Here is a 19135-nt window from a genome sequence, read left to right as displayed (position 1 = left end):
TGCCGGGCAGGGCTGGGTTTTCTGGGAGGGCGTTCAGGGAGCCTGCACAAGGCAGCTGAAGATCCCTCAAGCCTTGGGATCCAGGCTCAAATTAACTACTATTTAAAGCACTGAGCAGGATCTGGAGGGGTTTGGGAGAGCAAACCAGCCCTTGTTAGCATTGTGTCTGCCCTAAATGAAAGCAGTTATTTTCATCCTCCAGGTAAGCACACAAAGCCAAGGTGGCATGCACTGAATAGCTTTTTCCCACCCCCCCCAGTCAGCGGATTATAGAAGAAAAGCAATTACGGTGTAAGCATGTGTTAAGCTGTGTTGCAGTTTGGGAATGCAGATGAAGATGAGTGGTTTTAAGCAGTGAACTGAGGCTTGCTAAGAGCTGTCTGATAGTCCTCTGAATTGTGCATGTGTCCCTTGGCAGGTGTAAAATCTATTTTGGGGGGTGTACATGGCAAAGGGTAAAGCTGTAGTGCCACAGCAGAGGACTTCGTTGCCGCAGTGTGAACAAAGGCAACTCTAATGAGGGAGGGAGCCAGGCAGTACCTGCCACCCTTACACCATTGAGTCTGAATTCGGTGAGGATGCTGAAGCAGTCTGGCACTTCCAAACTTAGGTTAATTTTCATTTAAAACAGTAAAATATAATTAAACAAGCACTTGGGAATAGTTTCCAGAGGATTTAAAATGTTTAAATGTGTAATTTTAAATTAGTCATGCTGTCTACGTTTTTTAAAATGGGCACTGCAAACATATGGATCACAGCAATTGAATTAGAGCTGATTTATGTTTGCTGTGCTTCCCTTAAGGCCAGCGGAAGGTGTGTGTGCCCTCCGTCTACGTCATTGTCCTGCTCATGAAAGTGACCCCTTTCCATGCAAAGCGAAAGCGTTTGGTCCAAAGATTTTGATTACAAAGCCGAGGAGGCTCAGGCTGTGCTGGGCAGGGCGAGGGCAAACTGCTGCTGCTTCTTGCAAGAAGTGAGCACAGCACAGCCTGGCTTTGCACTTCAGCTCCTTCAGAGACCCAGCTGCGGGTGTTGGGAGCAGCTTTTGCCGTCTCCGTGCCGAGATATGACAGTAGTGTCTCAGGACACTTTGCTCTCACATGCCAATGTGTCTCTGGGAAGCGTGGGAGCTGTGTAATACCCTTTACAGGAGGTATATTTAGCAGTTTGGCCACAGTAAGACACACTCCAGCAATCAGAGCTGGGCAGGAGGACACTGAGCCCCTTTCCCATCCACCTCCCACAGCGGAGGTCGGCGTCCCCGCTTCGCAGCGCAGCCTGGCTCCGAAAACAGCTCCTTGCCCATTTTGCCCACTCACTGGCTGGTGCCTTGCTGTCTTTCTCCTGGTGGCACCTACACGCTGGCTCTTCTGCCTGCACCGTGCTCTCTGCCCGCTCCTGCCGCCCCGAGGGCTGCGGCATGGGGGGCTGTGGGCAGCGGGGTGCCGGGGCACTCGTCACTGCCACGCTGCTCGTCTGGATTCGTGTCAAAAAGCAGCTCGCAGCGCTCTGGGCTGAGCTCTGTGGAACGTGGCCAGGCTTATACCTGTGCCTTGATTTATGCTGGCGGTACCTGGGGAGCTCGGAGCAGCACTCAGCCTGCTTTACACAGCAGGTAGTGAGGCTGTTTGGGTGGTCACAGGTCTTTGCTGTGGCTCGAGATTGCCCGCCCTTGGTGGTCAAGGTTTTCCTTCGTGGGTGCACCCGTATTAACAGACACTTCACCCCCAGCACTTGCAACTGCACCAAAATTGTTTCTTCTCCTAAAGGTGGGCAAACACTGCAATGTCTTGGCTATTACAAGGAAATATCATTTAGCAAAAGCTGACAGTGAATGAGCTGTGGTGGTTACCAGCTTGGTCCTGGAGCGGGGCTGGTTGGGGACTTGCTTAGCAGTACTGGAAGCAGGGCAGATCCTATGCAGGCAGGTGATAGGGTCTCAAATACAATAAACTTTGACAAAAGCAGCTTAAGGATATATTGCAGTCCTCGAGTGGTGAGAAACAACTCTGAAAGCATGGTCTTCTGAGTGCTGCTTTGCTTCTCTCTTTCCCGTGTAGGCAGGGTACATGTCGGGGATGCTGGTTCCCGTAGGAGTTGGAATAGCTGGAGCCCTCTTTATCCTAGGAGCACTCTACAGCATTAAGATTATGAATCGCCGAAGGAGAAATGGCTCAAAAAGACATAAAAGAAAGGTATGACAACTGCAAAGGAAACCCCCAATCCCACCCACTCTCCTTTTAACCATTTTGACTGTAGAGTAAGTGAATCCTGCTTATGGTTCGTGTAAGTTGAAGTGCCTGGGACCTCTTGGTTAGAGTATGGGGGGGATCCGAATGCCCTTCGTCTCCTCTTTGCACGTGGAGCTATTTCATGTTTCTTTTCTTCCCTTAGCAGAGGGAATTTAACAGCATGCAAGACCGAGTCATGCTCTTAGCTGACAGCTCTGAAGATGAATTTTGAATCGAACTGCAGTGCCCTTGTGATAGCCCGTGACTTTGAAAAGGAGGGAGTGGGAGAAAAAAAGAACAAGCGACCTTCTGCTGCATCGCTGCTCTCCGCCGCCCCGAGCCACCGAGCAGTGGTCGGTACCACCCCGGAGAAATGGCATGCTATGCTCTACGTGTACCGCGCAGTGATGTTTGTTTTGATACAGTAGTGAGATTTCACATTCGCACCCGGCGCCTCATTCAGATCCACAGCGCGTCTCGTTACAGCTGGAGCTGATCCATATGGATGATTATTTTCCTATTACCCTGGTGTACTGTTTTGGTCCTGGCTGGCAGTAATCTAATCATAACAATAGCTCTCACCTAACCCGGGAATGGAAATCTTTACTGTGAATACTGTGAATGACTTCTGTCCAATTAATTTTAAATGTTACATTACCTGAGCTAGAGTTCATTAGTGCTAAGATTAGCTGCTCTGCTTAATTAATGAGTTATACACTTGAACTATATCCCTTGCCACCTGAGAAGTGCCCATGTACAGTGGTGTTGATACAGTTTGAAGCACATTTCTTCACTCGGTTCCCCAACTCTGACCCCTTCTTTCTTCCTTCAGCTCTGCTCCATGCTTCTTGGAGACGCAAAGGAATGGCCTCAACACTCGATTCACAACAAAAATCCTAGTGCATTTTCAACCAGCACTGTCTGTCACAGCACAATAAATACCAGCGCTCACCTACTGCCGGATAGTCTTGCATGGATCTTTAGCTTTTGTTCAGTGTGCAAGTAGGTAAGAGAAGAGGCAGGTCAGGGGTTTCTTCAGCTTCTGCCTCCTGTTTGAAGGACAACTAGTTATGGGTTCATCTCTTTCACAAGGCTGCATTCACACAGAGGTGAAAACAGAGCATCTGTCTCCTTTACCCACTGGAAATTGCATTTTCAGCCCCTGAAAGCTGCATGAGTGGCAGCACCTTTGGGGGAATCTGGATGGGTCTTGTCTCCAGACCACGGAATGCAGGAAGGCACCAAAGGTTGTGGAGCGAGTGACTGTCAGTGTCAAGGGATTTGTAGCTAATAGTCAGAGCGCAGCAGCAGCCACAGCTGGAGAGATGTCTGCTCTGGGCCGGTGAAACGGTCACACTGGGGACCCTTGGCTGGGGGGGAGAAGGTGAAGTTGTAGGACACATGGCTGTAGAGGGATGTGGAGGTGAAGCCCACGGGTGGGACGGGGTGAGGGCGAGCTGCCGTGCTGCCCGGGCTGCTGGCGCTGGGTTGCACAGGGAGACAGCCCATGACTGAGATGTTATGGAAACCAAGCAGGGGAAACTAATGTTGCTTTGCACAGAAATGCTGTTAAAATAGTTAGAAAAAGGGCTGCGTTACTTTATCTCTGCTTCAGGTTGTAAAATTACTTCAATCTGACATTTATGCAAAACATCCATGTTTCTGAGATGGGAATTACTGTTCTGTGGGGAGTCATCCTTCATACAAGGAACAGCGATGTTGCCAGAGGAGACCTGATTAGACAAATAAGGCCGGACTGTACATCTACAGAAATTAAATCCCACTGAGTCTTCAAAGAAGTGGAAGGGAGGAAAGTTTGAGGAGGGCTGCATGCAGGATTTCGTTCCTTGTCAAGGTAAAAAGGCCTGTCAGATTGTGAAGGGTAGGTGTCGATGATGGTAAGCAAATGTCTTTTGGGCATGTGAGTGGGTTTGCAGTAGAGAGGACATTTGGAAGACTCTCTTGAAGCTCAGTTCTCTCTTGAGAGGGTCAGGGCCTCCTCTGGACATTAAGTCATGAGATGTGATGTTCAGCAGCGCTCTTCAGAGCCCAGGTACTTTCCTGTAGGCCTCACCCACACGTCTGCTGAGTGACCCAGAGAAGGACAGGTGGAACAGCCGGGTTTCAAAATGCTGCTACTAATGCTAGTCTTCCAGTTGAAGAGCGGCGCCTGGTCCCTCATACATTCACCCTGCTGAGTGCGTGGGAAGCAGGTTGGAGGAGACACAGTAAACCCCAGTTCATCAACATAATGGGGAGTCTTCATACCCTAATCCCTCTAGGATAGGCTTTTCCAGCCAGGGCTCCACAGTGCTTGCATCTCTCCCTTTTCATCCCTCAAACTCCGACCAGGACAATTTTGCCTTGGTAGAAGCAGCCCCGTGTGTTTAACAGGCACTGACTGGCAGCTCACTGTTAAGTCCAAGTGCCGCTACCCAAAATTAAAGCCTCCTTCTTCCATAATAAGTGGTCAGTCCAAGCTAAGAAGTTTTCCTTCCAGATTGATCTCTCCCTATTTCCTTCTCACTCCTGAAGTCTCTTGCAGCTTGGAGGTGGTTGGGAGGTGTTAGCAGTCCAGTTGAGCGTTGCTGGCTGTCTTGCAGTTTGGGAATAAGGAGGTGTTGTCCCTTGGTCTCTTTGATGAGTTGTTCCTGGCGAGGTGTGATGAGGGGTTGCAAGGTGGAATGGCTTCTCCTCCATTCCAGTTTGCTGGAGATCATCACCAGAAAGGCTTGTCTTTTGGGTGCAGCGACAAGCAGGCTGGAAACAACACTATGTAGGCAGCTGCGGGTTCTTAAAATGCTTTACCCTGGTCCAGCCAGGGAGGCATGGAGAATAATCAGTGACAAAGGGCATTGACCTCTCTGCAAGAGGGAGTCTGTCTTGGAGCAGAAGGGATGGTAACTGGGCCGGCTGAGTCCTTTCCATGCAGCTGTAACCTGAAAGAGAGATGTGAAATAACACTGGAAAAGAGTAGCTGCCAGCAATACTGCAGAACAGAGCAGATGTATCAGCAAGACCCAAGCAGCTGGAGATCAGCAGGGTTTTGTGCAATAACAGCCTGTGAAGGACAGTCTCCTCTGGCTTCCCTGCTAATGGTACCGTGCCTGCGCAGTGTGTGATAACGGCACAAGTTGCATTAAGTAACGAGCAAAATGCAGCACTCCTGGGCCAGTCAGGGGGAGGAGGGGTAGCTGAGGAGGCTGCTGGTCTGAGTGCAAGCACCCCAGCTCTGGCAGCACAGCAAGAGCTTTATGGATGAGTTGTCGATTTGATGGATTGGGAAGGCTGGTGGGGAGGTGCCGTGGCCTTTCATTTTGCTAATAAATCCACAGTTTGGGAAACACTGACTTTCTACAGTGGCAATCAGCTTCACTGTCTCCTTGTCCTTCCCCAACATAATGAACTTAAGAAATTAAAGGCAATGCTGCCAGTCAGAATGATGAAGGTGGTGTTTTAGTGCATCGGCTGGGTGCTCTCGTGTCCTCAAGAGCCTGGCTTCGCTCAGCGAGGACAGGGAGTGGGTGGCTGGGATGCTGGAAATCAGTGGTGCCACAAGTGAGGCTGACTAACGGTTGCAAGTATCAGTGTAGCTCTGCGGCAAGTGTGGTGGGGCAAGCTGGGCAAGCAGGAGAGTTGCAGCCAAAAGGGAGGTCCAGCTGAATGCACAGTTCGGTGGTGGCTCTCTGGTCTGTGCTGGAGCCAGCCTTGTGGGATAGAAGAGCTGCCCAAAGATTTTGCTTGTGGTCCAGCTTCACTCCCGGGTCTGTCTGAACACCACCAGCCAAGGTGCCTTGGTTGGGAGCTGCTGGTTGGCAGGAGACGACTGCTGGGCAACTTTCAGAGCCACTCAGCAGTGCAGAGAGATCCCAACCGACATCCATTTGGAGAGGAGGTGTTTGTTGAATAGTTTTGGCTACGCACCTGCCTCAGAGCCTGGAGGCTCCCCATGTCTTCAGCTTAGTTCGTCTTAGTGTGGAGGCAAGACCCAAGTCAAAACCAGCGCTGGGTCCCAGTGAAGCTTGTAGGAGCACAGACAGGGTTTTCTGCAGTGCCCCTGGTGTCAGTGCAATTTCTGCAGGTCCTTAAAGCACAAGCATCATTCAGCTCCTTCCCTTCTCATCCAAGGCTAGTAGACTTTGGATTGAGCTCTTACAAATACTCTCTGTACAACTCCTGGAGTTTGATTGATTTGTTTGAAATTATCAGCTTGCAGGCAGGGAGGGGAGGAGGGTTTCAGCTGGGAGCTGAATTCTCCAGTCTCTTAATGCTTTACTGATTTAACCTATACCTCTGCATTGTCAAACAAGCAGATTCTTTTGAAAGAGGCAGGACAAGAAGAAGAGCCAAGAAGGGCCCTTCTCATCCTTCATGCTGGGTGAACTGCAAGCTCCTGAACGTAGAGGTGGGTCGTGACACTGCTAAGACAGCCTTGGCCCTGTGCAAAGGCATGGCTGCGACAGCAACTTTGCTGCAGCAATAATAATCTCTCGACTCAGCACAAGACGAGTCATCCACCTCTGTTTTGGGTTTCCCCGATAGCACAAGCCAGAATTTATTGTAGGCGTCACACAACCTCTTTGCCATCTACAGCCCCATTTCCAGTGGGAGGAACCAGCCTGCCTGATGTGCAGCTCTTGCCCTGGTGAAATGCACCTGCACTATACAACTGCTGATTTTTTAAGGTGTCTCCTGTGCCAGATGTTCACCCTAGGTGAGGTTTCCCTGGACTGCACTGCTTCCATAGCGTGATATTAGCAGTCCTCGTGCTTTCTTGTGGTTTTCTATTTCAGACAAGAACAACTCCTCATACTGTAACTATGGAATGTAGCACTTTGTTAAATTAAAACGTTGGGAAATAAAAAGCTGTCCATCATATCTGACTTTAAGTGCCTCGTCTCCCTGATCTGTGGGTCATGGCATTCACTGTCTCTCGGGTGAAGCTGTGAGGTGATGGCCTGGAAGACTCAAGAATTGCATTTCTTTCTCCATGCTGCATGGTTGGTGCAAAGACTCAGGCTGGGCGGCTTGCAGGGCTGATACAAGCAGCTGGGAGCCTCAGCCCGGGACTTTTTGGGTAGGATTCACCTGGAGGTAGGTGTCAGCCATAGGCTGTGATGAGTAACACCCCAGATTCCCTCAGCTGGGTTTCCACTAGCTGTAATAAACCCCAACACCGACATGTTTACACTGTTGATCTTTACGTACAGCCAGGTGTTTCTTTGTGCATACCAGGATGTTTGTCCTTTCTGGTTTGATCTGAAAGCAAGAGTCTGTGCACAGATCTTTCAAGGCCCCAGTAATAGGGCACTGGTGAGCCCTGAGTCTCAGTTGCAGGTGCTGCAAATGTTTCATAAAATTGCAGCCTTGCTGCAGGTGAACGTTATCACAGACACCTCAATGGACCTGCGATCCAAGCAGAAGAATCAGACTCGAGAGTGAGCACGGGGCGTATGGGCTGGGTTTGTAATTGCCTTCCCGGGCCTGTTTGCAGATGTCCTTGCAGGCATTGCATTACTGGATGCAAGCACTGGATGGGTGTGCATCCTTTTGCTCCACTGTGTATAGGTGGAGGTCCTGGTACAGGTGTGTGAGCTGGGGGGGGACACAGCAGGCCTGTGGCAGTGGCTGCTGGCCCCTCCCCAGGCTTCTTCTAGTCAGAAAAGCCAGAACTGTTTGTCTAAGTGTGTGTGGTTTCTCTAATGAAAAAATGGCTCGTTCAAAACAAGAAATTCCCAAGGAAATAGCCGTTCAGGGATTGCATGAACACATTCTTTGCTAATTGTTAGTTGCCAAAACCAATCTGTATATTCATGAAGCTGCTTGCTGCATTGCTGACTTTTTCCAATGAAAAAAACAAAACCTGCTGGAAGAAGATAAACAATGACAGTGGGTTTTTTCCACAGGTTTAAGGAAATGACTGTGATCACATTGCCTTGCTGTGAGTCTCTGCCCATCAGCCAGTCTCCTCCTGATGCTCCTGACACTGCCAGCCAAGCCATGGGTTTGCGAAAACAGGGGAGAGGAGAGAGATCCTTTTAAAACCCCCACAAGAAAAGGATGTGTGGAGCCATTCTGAGGCTACAGAAAACCTGTATAAGCAAAGGTTACATGTGCCTTGATGGAGGGGATGGGCTGGATATCTCAGACACCTGTTGGGGTTGCTGCCCTGTGTGGGTTCCCTGGGGCTGAGCAAAGCACGAGGTCACTCTGGCACAGGGCTTGGTCTGATTTAATTTCAAGCAGGTGATCAGCCGTGAGGCACTGATCCATGCAGGGCCACGCAGACAGCCTGGCTTGGGGTTGTTTCCCTCAGTGTATTTTGGAAGGACAAACCTGCTTGCTCTGGTGGTGAAGCCACCCACGGGTGGTCGTTGCTGCTGTGCCTGAGTCTACCAAGTTCTGTGCTTGGGTTGAGGGCCTGAGACCAGGCACAAAAATCGCCTTTACTCTGGGGCAAGTCTCATCCTCCACCTGTGCAACCCCCAGTGCATACGGGGGTTGTAAGTGCTTTAAGGTTGGACCTCAGTGGGCAAAAATTTAGTGCACAAGGACATTGACTCACAGCTTATTCAAGGCTTGCAGCGATGCCCACCATGGGTTTCCCCTTTGTTTTTCCTCAATGGTGATGCTCTCCCGGGGGCTCAGGAGCAGGACAGCCCCTGCCTGCAAGGAAAGGGTTTGGGTCTGAGCCAGCAGCTGGGAGTCAGTAGAAATGATGGCAGCATTTCCCAGTGGAAACGTTTTCACCAGTGAATCCCTTCTTAATGGTAACTGCTGGGCACCCTGTGCTCCACTGTACTGATGACCAAATGCCTGTATGTAAGCACACTACATGATTAGCATGCATATATGCTAAGATATATGCACACATAGAAGCTTAACCAGTGGTTTATATATATACACACAGAACCACATGGTATTTGCAACGCAAATTTTCCACCTGCCAAGCACAGTGTTTTTTTCTGATTTCCTCTAAATGTCTTCAACTCCTGTCTTTTCTCAGTCTGATTTCCCGCAGATTTACCCCATGTCTAACACAAGGCTTATTGCCTGCAGGAATCTGCTGAAGGAGATGCAAGAGGGATCCAAACCAGGGCCTGAGGCCAGGCACAAAAATCGCTGAACTCTGCAATTGGAGGTGAATAGAAGGTGCTGGGGAGGGAAAGGGGGGGCTGTGACTGCAGCCCTGGCTCTTGACAGGGCTCTGGGGACAAAGCCTCTCAAGCAGAACCCAAAGGTAGGCTGTTAAACATTGGCAATCTCTTCCTGGAGTGATGGAAACGTGCCACACTCTCTTTCTGTCCAGCAGAAGGTTTCTTAGTATCCGGACGGTGGGGAAAATCTGCCCCAGGCCCTTTGTAGGAATAGGTGGAGTTAGAGTTTCAGTGTCCCTGCTTTTGCCACCAGTGCAGTAAGAGGCGCCCACAAACCCTCTTGGCAGATTAGCCGTGACAGCTAAGTGGTACCTGCCTGGTTGGAACTAAGATGGTCTTTAAGGTCCCTCCCAACCCAAACCATTCTGTGACTCTACGAGTTGGTGGACCCAGGTGCTGCCTTCAACTGACACCTGCAACTTCATTCTTGGACTGAAAGGTCGCATTCAGCAGAGCCTTGATGTCCAGGCAGGAATATTCATGGACAGGTCCATAGCTTGTGTTGGCAAGAGCATTTTAGCCAAATCCATGCTCAGATGAAATGCCTCTGACACTAAAAGGCTGCCAGAGACATAAGCAACCGCTGGCACTGCCCAGCTGCTGATGCAGCTTCAACACAGGAATCTGTGGAGGGACATGGATGGAGTTGAGCAGCAGCTTCTGAGCATCCCTTTTCAAAAATGTCCTCAGAAAGGTCCTGGGTCTTGCACATTGTACAAAAAGAGAAACGTTAATCTCTGTGTTGAGATCAGCAGTCAGGACTGGAGGCTTACTGCCCTTCCTGGAGGTTTCCAGGGACTCCTGGCAAAGTATTTATTCCAGTATGATGGATAATGAAGGCACTGGAGGGAAAGCAATAAATGTTTTGCTCCAAATTCAGTGCTCAGGGGCCAAATCTGACTCCTGGGGAAGGATGCCAGGTCCAGCCTGGTGTGACAAGCTCCGTTGCATGGGGGTTTCCAGCTCTTGCTCACAGCATCCCTGTCGTGAAGCCCATGGGTTTGGCTGGAAATAAAATCTCCAGCGGTGGGTGGGAAAGGGACCTGTGCGGTGCCTGGCACCCGGTGGGGTGTGAGCAAGCATCACCTGGACAAGCAGAAGTTCACTCAAGTAAAACGACTTTTTCCAAATATTACGTACAAAATGACTCGAAGGCTAAACTGCAGTCACTGAGACTCTCCACTAATGAATTCATTTCATCTGTAGCAGAGGAAATGGAACTGGGCAGTGGGAAAAAGGCTGATGTTAACAGAGTTCACTGCACTTCAGTTTTAATCTTTTTTTTTTCTTTAATGGAGAACAAAATGGTAATGTGATAAAAAAGAGAAAAGAAAATTCCTGCAAAAATGTGACCTTATTCATACAAAAGGCTATTCAGAAATAAATCAAGAATTTCTGCAGTACAATTAAAACATCTGCTATTACACAAGCAAAGTCTAGATAATGAAATAATTTGTCAGCATCAGGCTGTAATTTGACCTGGGATTTTTCAGTCAAATTTTTAAATCACTGAGTTTAATCATACTTTATATTAAGAAGCTAAAAATACTTACTTTAAATAATTGATTGACTAGCTATTTTTTCATTTTTAGCTGTTTTCCCAAGGTTAATTCTTGCTGGTCAATACGTCCTTTAAAACTTATTGATTTGCCTTTGGAGACTGTCTGCCCACAGAGTTGTGTTTTTCTCTTGGCATAACTTACTCTGCATTTATATGCACTTATTTAAGCAATTTCAGGGCTTCTGATATATTTTTTTTTTCAGGTTACTTACATTTTGCATTTTTATTATTAAAAAATAGCGAATAACATCCTTCCAATTCACTGGCTGATTGGTTTTGCGTTACACTCCAGTCTGGTTAAATCTCGCTTGGATACAGACTGAAATTCAACGGAAATACCCAGAAATTGGATTTCTGTTGTAAGAGCAGAAGTGGAGCCACTGCGGGTGGGAGCTGTGCTGCTGTGCAAACATTTGGGACCAGTTTGCGGGTGACAAGCCCTTGCCTGCGGGCACCAGGGGCTGCTGGTGGGTTTGTGGTTTGTGAGACTAAATAACACACCAGGAACCTCCGTCCCTGCGCCCTGGGGGAGATCAGGGCTGTCACCACGTTAGCACGGTTGGGCAGGAAGAGCTAACTGGAGAGAAGATGGATATCATATTCGAGGCACAACCTTGGCCAAGGAGACCTACATAAAAAATACCCTGGTCTTGGTTTTCAAATGAAAAGGAGGGAGGTAGTAAAATGCATCGCTGAATCAGGGCTGGAATGAGAGAAAGCTGTGCCGTGTGTTAGTGCTGGGTACGTGACAGTCATTTATGGGGAGGAGGGTGGCAGGTCTCCGGCTCCTCTGGGCCATGCCTGTAGGTGGATCGCATCAAAAACGGCGGCGGAAGAGGTTTGTCAGGGCGTTTTGTTCTTGCTGTAAGTGACAGACAGTTTCCAAAACTCCTATCACTTCCAGGATCCGGCCGTTAGGCAGGAGGTGGCTGCCCCGGGGCTGGAGGAGGGGGATGCTGCGCACCCCTTCCTCAGAGACCTGCCCCGGCTGCGGTCGGGCTCTGCCTCCGCTCACCAGCCCGGGGCCAAAGTTAGCAGCTGGGTCTGCTCACCCCCATCTCACCCGGCCTTCACTGCTGCCAGAGGAGCCGTCTGGCCGTGCCGTTGTGGAAGACACTCCTCTTCAGACGAGACAAGAGAAGCTTTGCCGGCGGGTTTCTCCTCGGATACCTGCTGAGCATCCCGGTCTGACTGGGGAGCGCCTGTCCCGTCACACGTGACAGGTCACAGGGAGCAGCCCCTGCTGGGAAGCATGGCTGTGGTGTCTGACAGCGGGCTCAGCAAACACTGGGGAGGTGCCCACGGGGCCTCGTCCCACTGGAGCGCTGGGTCGATGCCCCTCTGAGCACGGGGAGGTGGAGGCACCGAAAGCAGCCGCCAGCTGGGTGCAGTGCCCGTTGCTCACCAAACTCCCTGCTCTGTTTTGTCAGCTGTGTGTCAGTGCAGGACAAAAGCACTTTTTAACCTCTGGTGTCAAAAGTATTTGTTTTCAATGTCAAACTTAATCCAGAGGATGACATTTAATCTCCTCCACAGGGGGTAATGTACTTAGGTGCTAAATGAGTTCCTGGACGTGGCTGCTTTACAGTGCCAGGGTGCTGTGGGAAAAAATTACAGGGATGACACATCCATATGCTTTCATGTCAGACGTTTTAGTATGCTGATGAATGAGCTGTGCTCCCCATGTAAAAGTGGGGCAATGCACTGACTACCTGATCTCTTCACAGGGACCTTTGGGCTGAGCTCATGGGGCAGCAGAAAGCTGGATCCATCTATGGTGATGCCGTGGGAGGTGTCATCCCATGAACATCACCTTCACCATCCCTGTAACCTTCACAAAATTCGCAGTGAAGCATCAGTGAGGTCTTCAGGTGAGGGACCTGGCGGTGGGCCTAACGCTGCATGGATGGAGGCTGGCTCGTGTGTGGAGACCACATCTTCCTAGCAGCACAGAGGTTGCTGTGCTTTTAACTTCTCCACGTGGTTTGACAAAAACTAACTCTGGAATGTGCAGGGGTGACTTTGCATGTTTAGCTCTAAGTCAAAGGTGACTTTTATAATTTATAATTAAAATTGTCTTCTGTAAAAAAAAAAAAAAAAAAAAAAAAAAGTCAACAGAAATAACCCAAGTCCATCCAGCAAAGTAAAGGAGAGGGCAGTGAATTATAAAAGGCTCAGTAGCAGGGGATGAGCTGGTGAGCACATGCTAGACAAGACATTCCTCTAAAATTGAAACTGAAGAATGTGGTTTAATAGCATTAAAAATAAAAGGCTGATAAAGGGATTTGGCTTCATGCAAGCTGTACAGCATCTATTAAAAATGAGTGCTTAATTGGATATTTGTTTTGCAGTCAGCCTACTAGGCTTAAAAATACCTGCTATTGCCCTTAAACATTTAGATAATCACACTTGGGCACAGAAGGGAGATGAGGCTGTGGAAACATTAAGCCAGAAGATACACGGGTTTTCTGCATGACAGAGTACAGACTTTGAGGAGACAGAAAACAAGAAAAACATTTTATTATTTAACATTTACTTTATAGCAAAGCAAAGTGCTCTGGGCCACACTGGGGCTTGCAGTGCTGGATAACCCCCACAGGCACGTGATGGCTCAGACCACTTAAAGCGCAGGGTCAAATCTGCAAGATGCTCCAGACAGGGCTTTAAGCATGTGTGGCTGGGGAAGTTCGTAGGAGTCCAGCGTTATTAGAGCCTGAGGGACTGCACAGAGACTCTCTTGTAGCTATCTCGGTCTGACAGAAATCTGGAGCTAAAATCTTAGAGTGAATTTCTCGTGAGCTCCACTGCCATAGCAAACCCCAAGCCCTTATGCTGGTGCTCACAGAGCTGCACATGGGAAAACCGGTTTTGGAATTTTCTACGGAAGGATCTCAGCTGACACTATGGAATTAAAATGTTAGTGCTATTTTATGTGCTGAACATTTGATCTGAAGAACGGTGAGGTTGAAGGCTCTTGCTTGCCTGACCGTTCTTGAGGTGACACACCTATGGCCACTCCTTGTAAGGCAAACTTGAAGCAATATATGTAATTTTGGATCCAGTCAACAGTAAATAAGCATATATGTGATCAAGAATTGGTACAGTTGAGAATGAAAATTGTTCAGTAGACAGCCTAGATTTTGCAAATGAACTGGAAATATTGCCAACTCCACTGATTAATTAAAGTCTGCATACAGCAAAAAACATCTCAATGGAGCTGGTTGGACCTGCAGCGGGTTTGGGCAGTGATGAAAACATTTGCATGACCACAGAACTATACGGAGCACTACAAGTGCAAAGTGCTTGAAGCCCAACACGATGTAGCAGACTGCTATTGCGAGGCCACATAAGTGCATGGTGGAGCTAACACCTGGCTTGGGCCAAGCCAGCTTGTGCCCAAATTCATTGTATGTTGATTTAATAGATGGGGAGGACACGTCCTGGGTAATACAAGTGCCTGACAGTGATTTGCTTCGTGGCTGAGCATCCTGGCAGGTCTTGTGTTGCATGGGAGGAGGGAAACCCATTTCAGGATGGAGAGTTGGCAAAGGAATGTCTCTGCTCCTGGGAGGGCATCAGGCTGTGACAGACCGAGCCCTGGCCGGGACAGCGGAGGCTGAAGTTCACATGCTGCAAGGTTGCTGGGTGATCCACTGGCAAATTAATTTCATCAGCCTTGGTTTTCCCTTTTTAGGAGGGCAAACGGCTCCGCTGAAACGCGCATGGCCATCTGCTGTTGCCAGTCGCTGTTGCAGAGGCAGGTGTTTTTACTAAGTGGAAGTGCAGTCTCGGAAGACAAAAGGGTTTTTCTCTGCAGTTTGATTCTTCCTCTCTGATATATTGAAATGTCCAATGAAAAAATTGAGCACAGATTAATTTTTTCTTTTTTCCCCTAAAGCTAATAGCCATCTTATCACAGAGAGTGCGAGGTGCAGAAAGCAGCACCTTCCGTCCCACACCTTCCGTACCGTGCCTCCTCCTCTGGAAGAGGCTGAAGAAATAGGTGAGACCTGGGCACAGGAGAGCCCGTGATAGTTTCTCCAAGTCCCTTTTCCCACCTTGCTCCATTCTGTGGATCATTTAGCATGAAGAAAACAGGTTTTTGCCTTTGAAAGCAGTGAGGAGGGTAATTGGAGCCTGGAAGGTACGGTAGCTATCGAGCAATCTCAGACTTCGCAGATCTCTGATGTACTGTAAAACTCAAGGGGGAGTTACAATTACTACCCATTGCCCTGGATGATGATTTATCTTGTAGCCACATGAAAGCAAAATCTCTCTGATCTGTTTTTTCACACCCTCCCCGTACCCGATCAGGATGTGTCATACCTCAGATTAAACAGACTTTCTTTTCAAATGCTGCAAGGAAAACCTGTGTGTGATGTTCAATTATCCTGCCCTTTAAAATAATATTCTCAGTGAGAAGGGAGTTGTTGCAGTGCTGGTGTCCTGAGAAATTGGATGCTGAAGTGGAAACTTGGAGTATCTAATAAAGGACCATGAAGCAAACGGTTTAGATGATCTTTTTTAAGCTCCTTTTGAGGGGGAATGATGATTCAGTAGCTGAGGAGTGACCTGGAATGCAGGAGCTGAGGCTTCAGTTCTTTGTGTTGCTGCAGACGCAGCAGGAAAATGAGAGGTTTGGTAAAGGGGAACAGATTCAGTAGCCTGGATGGTGGCTCGGGTGGCAGTAAATCTCTGGGAGCAGGCACCCAGGGAGGGTGCTGCACGCTCGACAGCTCGATGGTCAAATGCAGGTATCCAAGAACAGGCACCGTGCAGGCAGCGTGGGCGAGCGGGGAGCTGCCGTCGGGATCTGTTTGCTGGAAGGGCTCCCCGGGGCTCCAGTGGGAGCTGCTCAGGAAACAGGGCAGGAGGCTGCCCTGCAGCGTGTCGCATTTGGGATGCCAGAGTGTGGGAACTGTCACACGAGATTAGAGCCCTTCACCCTCCCCTCCTGGTCCACACGGCCCAAGGTGAGGCCTGATCAGCAACCTTCAAGGTGAGATCTGGGGAGACCTGATGGACAAAATGAACCAAATGAGGAGCTTCTGCCTTAGTCTGGGGTCGGTTTTATTTTCACTCAGATGCCTCCTCAAAGAGCTGGCTCCTGAATTGCCGCTTGGGAGCAGGCAGCAGTCTCCACTGCATGTCACCTCAAAGCCGTAATAGCATTAATTCTCTGGAAATAGCCAAGCCATTCTGAACTTGACATTTTCCCTTCTTTGCATAAAATATAATAGCACATCACAGGCACAGCTGCATGAGAAACCCTCCTGGCAAGCAGCAGTTCCACTGACAGGGAGGATTCTGCCTGTGATGTCTCTTTGTCTGATGCTCCACTCCAACTCCCTTCTATTAACAGTTGCTTTTCAAGGGAAGAAGAGAGGCTGTGTATAACCCAAACTCCCACCGCTTCAAGGCAAGTGAGACCCTTTTTTTCCTCAGCAGCACTGTGGTGGGCTGACCCTGGCTGGACACCAGGTGCCCACTGAAGCCACTCTATCACTCCTCCTTCCCAGCTGGACAGGGAAGAGAAAATAGAACAAAAGGCACGTGGATTGAGATAAGGACAAGGAGATCACTCAGCAATTACCATCATGGGCAAACCAGGCTCAACTTGAGGAAATTAGTTGAATTTATTACTCTGAATCAAATCAGAGAAGGGTAATGACAAATAAAATCAAATCCTAAAACACCATTCCAACGTGAGTCCTTCCCACGGGCTGCAGGTCTTCATGAACTGCTCCAGCGTGGGTCCCTCCCACGGGGTGCATCCTTCAGGAACAGACTGCTCCAGCATGGGACCCCTGTGGGGTCACAGCTCCTGCCACCAAACCTGCTCCAGCGTGGGCTCCTCTCTCCACGGGGCCACAGGTCCTACCAGGAGCCTGCTCCAGCGTGGGCTTCCCACGGGGTCCCAGCCTCCTTCGGGCATCCCCCTGCTCTGGCGTGGGGTCCTGCAAGGGCTGCAGGTGGGCATCTGCTCCTCCGTGGGTGCAGGGCCCGGCCTGCCTCGCCACGGGCTGCCCCATGGGCTGTGGGGGAATCTGCTCCGGCGCCTGGAGCACCTCCTGCCCCTTCTTCACTGACCGGGCTGTCTGCAGAGGTGTTTCTCTCACATATTCTCACTCCTCTCTCCCATCTGCAAGTGCTGTTGTGCTGCAACTTTCCCCTCCCTCTTAGGTATGTTATCCCAGAGGTGCTACCACCACTGCTGATGGGGCTCAGCCTTGGCCAGCAGTGGGTCTGTCTTGGAGCCGCCGGCCTTGCCTCCATCGGGCATGGGGCATTCTGGCAGCTTCTCACAGAAGCCACCCCTGTAGCCCCCTGCCACCAAAACTTTGCCACACAAACCCAATACAAGCGCATTGGAAGTGCAAGTCACAGACTTGCAGAGTCTCAAGTAGAGAGCAGGGAGAGCAGATCTGCCTCTCACTTCTCCACCTGGCTCATTGGGCATCCCCTACTGCACTGCAGGTGGGGCCGATCCGGGATCCACTGCGGCGTCATGGCAGGGGGGAGGTGGTGGCCACAGATGCTTGATGGGTTCCCTTCATGAAACAGCTTTGGATGGTGACATCACGGGGGAGGAGAAACTGGGGGTGTCTTACCTGAATGCAGGTGAAAACCATCTAGATATGGGTGGGTAAATTGGTGGATAAATCCACCAGACTCAGTGAATAAATTGAGCTTCAGCTGGCTCAACTCCACCATTTGGTTGCAGCCCATCAGCTGCCACCCATTTTGGACCCTTTTGCTGATAACCAGCACCCAACAGGGAGACACCCCTGAAACCAGGTTCTTTGCCCAGCACATGGGCTGGTCAGTCAGTGGGTTTCCATCTTCCTTCAAGAGTTTTCTTGGGCTGAAAACTACTGAGGGACAAACTGCTCAGGCAAGCACCTGCTGCAGTTATAGGCCTTCACACTGACATAATCAAGTGACAATCATAACTAGAAAGTGATGGCCTCTACTTGAGAGATGCTTGAGGTGATCTGTGGGATGTAAGGAAGGGGAAAGGTCCCAGGAGAAAATAAGGGGGTTGCCCCAGTCTGGGGTTTATGTGCTGACATAGGATAGCTTCAGCAGTGGACCTGGAGACCTTTGGGGTTATTGAGTCCGTGACTGCTGGATCCCAGCTCTTCGTGTTTCAGGGCATAGAAAACACCCTGGTTCTGAACATAGATCAGAAAATGCTTCTGAGGAGGTGGGGGCAGCTTGTTTCAATCAGTGATGCTCTGTTGCTCTCCTGGAAAGACTCTCAGTGGGGATGGGGACACTGCAGCAGGATGTCACCAAACACCGTCATGGTCCTGGGCAACCACAGACCCTGTTCACACTGTCCTTGCAGCATATCTGTCCATTTATGGTGGCTCTTGGTGAATCTGGAGCCTGAATCATTATTTTAACGGTTTATTTAAAAGCACAGAGTCCTTAAAAAAAAAAAATAATGGCTTCAAGTGCAAAGATCTGCTTGATACAAACAAAAAGAAGCATATAGCTGCCCATAAAGAACATGATGTCCACCAGTAGCTTTTGTGTCTATAGATCAAATGCTGCTGTGACCTATTCTGCTCTGACAGCTGAACATTTCCCTGAGAGCATACTTATTAATTTTTAAAAATAAATATAGTTGTGCCTTCTCTGAAGGCAACTGGATTTTTGCCTTGCTTTTGACAGATGTAAGAGGTTCTCTGTCCATAACTCCTTGCAGAAAGCGTGTAACCCATGAGGTGCTGTGTGGATGGCAGGGATGATGCACTGAGCAGAACTGGCTGCTGGCACTAACCTGAGCCTGAGACAGGGCTGTATGTTGCCTGCGGTCTGGGTGAGATAAAGGATAATTTGCACATTAGCTGTTTGTCTCCATGGCCCATGAATCTAACGCCATTTATTCAGCAGTCCTGGACTTGCCTACATAATTCCCAAGTGCTGGGCTGTCACTGGTGTCCCCTCTGATTTCTGGCATCACAGCTTCAGCTGGGGGAGATGCTGACAGCAACCCAGCCAGAAGCAGACATGGATTCACCCTGGTGCCCTCCTCTCCTGCCCATTCCCACCTCCCAGGAGAGCACCCACAGCAGTGGCAGTGCATGGCCTTTTCCCATGCCCTCAGGTGGTTTCCATGTCTGACTACAAAAAGTCAAATGGACATCAGCTGATGGCTGCTTGGGTACCCTCCAGCA

General features: G+C 49.5%; 1 protein-coding gene across 3 annotated transcripts in view; it reads left to right on the top strand.

Moving 5' to 3' along the window:
* Positions 1-7114, top strand: part of ARMH4 (armadillo like helical domain containing 4) — a 69803-nt gene extending 62689 nt beyond the window's left edge. For 2 of the 3 annotated variants that reach the window (XM_042799021.1, XM_042799019.1), the window contains 2 exons: positions 2061-2195; positions 2395-7114. In XM_042799021.1, coding sequence (XP_042654955.1) covers positions 2061-2195; positions 2395-2463 — 204 coding nt within the window. In that variant the 3' untranslated portion in view covers positions 2464-7114. The remainder of the gene's footprint in view (positions 1-2060; positions 2196-2394) is intronic. The other variant, XM_042799020.1, reaches the window with a different exon arrangement.
* The last annotated feature ends 12021 nt before the right edge of the window (positions 7115-19135 follow it).

Source organism: Tyto alba, unplaced genomic scaffold (assembly GCF_018691265.1).
Source record: "Tyto alba isolate M040663 unplaced genomic scaffold, T.alba_DEE_v4.0 Super-Scaffold_29, whole genome shotgun sequence".
Taxonomy (NCBI): domain Eukaryota; kingdom Metazoa; phylum Chordata; class Aves; order Strigiformes; family Tytonidae; genus Tyto; species Tyto alba.
Note: the sequence above shows the minus strand (reverse complement) of the source record. Positions and strands in the feature narration are given on the sequence as shown.